Genomic DNA, 2,470 nt, shown 5'->3' on the forward strand with positions numbered 1-2,470 from the left:
CCCTCTCTACCCCTCAGCGTCTCCGAGGCTGCTTTGCAATTCATAGAATTGGTAATTTGCTATTGGGACAAAACGTGAAGGGAAAAATAATCAGATCAGCCGGGAAAGGAATACGGAGGAGGCCAGAAGGGAGAAACACTGGATTTCTCTCAAAGTTACTGTTTAGAAAAATGCTTCGAGTGAAGATATTGTCAACACACCGCAGCTTTTGTGTGGACTTTGTATGTTTGTTCAAAATTGTAGGCATAAATATGAGTTTATTAACCTAACAACTGAAATTTACTTATTTGTAAATGCTCAAGTGATTTTTACTGAAATTTACTTAAAGTGAAATTTACATTAAATATTAAAATGCGATGATTTTAATATTAAAATAAAATTAGATGGATAGTATATATATATAGGCTCGGTGGTAGATTGTTTATGCATTTATGCATAATGATGCGATTGTCTCGTGTGTTACAGAGTGGGCGGTCTGTATTTCTGTATGATGTTTAATTAATTCGATGCATGGTTCCGTGATTGTGCATTCTTGTGCTACCTCAATAACACGATAATCATAAATAATTGTGCATGTGGATAACATTTAATTGATATTGCTGTATTAATATCTTTTAATGTACCTACATACTGATCTTCATCTTTCTCGTGGGTGGCTCCTGAGATACTTTAGAATACTAATCTACTTGCAAAGAGGAGCTGTACAGTTACTAAAAGAGGCAACGCGAGACGGGTCATTCTTCCACTCCACCAAAAAGCGTACCACACTCCCCCACGTGGTTATTTGCAAAACAACCCTCAAAGCCCAGTAATTTCCTACGGTTTTGCTGCTCACGCTCTCTTCACTAGCGGGGAAAGGAGAAGAAAGGGGGGAAAGGGAAAGCGTCTAGTGAAAGCGGCCAATTGCGAGTAACTGGGATCAGGGCGCCCGGCAGCCAACCAAGCGGCCCGCGAGAGGTAATAAGGAAACCTGGTGGGCTGTAGTCGACGAGGAACCAATACACGCGCAGGGGAGGCGTGTCTTAGCTCTTCCCTAAGACCTCCCAGAGCAGGTTGTTGCGTTTTGGGCTCTAAAGCTCAAAGCTTTCCGAAGTGCTTGTCAGTTTTCTAAGTCGGAGCCATGGCGACAACAGCTCAGTATATTCCGCGGAATAACTCATTGCCTTCGAACCCGCTAATGCATCCGGATTCGGACAGGATGCACCAGGGGACGACCTACAGAGAGGTGCAGAAAATGATGCACCACGAGTACTTACAAGGGCTAGCGACCAACACGGGACATCCGATGAGCCTAACGCACCACCAGTGGCTGCCCTCCTCCAACACCGACTGGACCAGCGGCGCCCACATCGGGCAAGCGGAGCACAACAAAGGCAGCGTGCAGAGCAGAGAAGACCTGGGGAACGGCTATCACAGATCGCATCTGGTCCACCAGCCGACGCAAAACAGCCACCACGGATCGTGGGCTCCGACCACAACGCACCACTTATCCCCGCTCTCGCCTGCCTCAAATGGTCACCAGTCGCTGGTCTACTCTCAGACGGGCTACACTATGTTAAGCCCCCAGCCGTCGCTGCACCACGGTTTGCGGGACCCGCTCCACGACGACGCGGGGAGCCATGATAACCAGATGGAGTCACCTCAGCAGCCGTTCAGCCACCATCAGGACCACTCGGACGAAGACGCCCCAAGCTCCGACGACCTGGAGCAGTTCGCCAAACAGTTCAAGCAGAGGCGCATCAAACTTGGTTTTACGCAGGCGGACGTGGGCTTAGCGCTGGGCACGCTCTACGGAAACGTCTTTTCCCAGACCACCATCTGTAGATTTGAGGCTCTGCAGCTGAGTTTCAAGAACATGTGCAAACTTAAGCCTCTGCTTAACAAATGGCTCGAGGAGACAGATTCAAACACGGGCAGCCCCACGAATTTGGACAAGATTGCAGCACAGGGCCGGAAACGAAAGAAGAGGACCTCCATCGAAGTCGGAGTCAAAGGGGCACTGGAAAACCATTTCTTAAAGTGCCCCAAGCCCTCCGCCCACGAAATCACCACTTTAGCTGGCACTCTGCAGTTGGAAAAAGAGGTTGTGCGTGTGTGGTTTTGCAACAGAAGACAGAAAGAGAAAAGAATGACACCGGTGGGGGTCCCTCATCCAACCATGGAGGACGTATACTCACAAGCGGAGACACCCCCTCTCCATCACACGCTACAGAGTCCTGTCCAGCTATCATAAACAGCGTCCTTGTTTGAAACGAAACTACAATGGATTTTGTTTATCCCCTTTGTTTGTTTAGACCTATCCCAAGACATCAGAGACAGAAAGTTTGGGAAGAGTTCGCTGACAGTGAGCGGACAGCTTACGGGACGCCAGTAATTCTGAATAACGTGAAAATGCATTAATTACCGCGCCAGCTTCACGCGCATTTATCAAATCAGTACCAGTGTTTACGAAAAACGTATCGTTTGTGCC

General features: G+C 48.3%; 1 protein-coding gene across 1 annotated transcript; it reads left to right on the plus strand.

Annotated features, from left to right (window-relative positions):
- Positions 1 to 1,117: 1,117 nt before the first annotated feature.
- On the plus strand, positions 1,118 to 2,233 carry LOC306878562 (POU domain, class 3, transcription factor 1; the record flags this gene model as incomplete). Its single annotated transcript, XM_079430991.1, has 1 exon — positions 1,118 to 2,233. The coding sequence occupies exon 1, from the start codon at positions 1,121 to 1,123 to the stop codon at positions 2,231 to 2,233; it is 1,113 nt and encodes a 370-aa protein (XP_079287117.1). The 5' UTR covers positions 1,118 to 1,120.
- Positions 2,234 to 2,470: the final 237 nt, after the last annotated feature.

This window comes from Barbus barbus (assembly GCF_936440315.1).
Source record: "Barbus barbus genome assembly, chromosome: 12".
Taxonomy (NCBI): domain Eukaryota; kingdom Metazoa; phylum Chordata; class Actinopteri; order Cypriniformes; family Cyprinidae; genus Barbus; species Barbus barbus.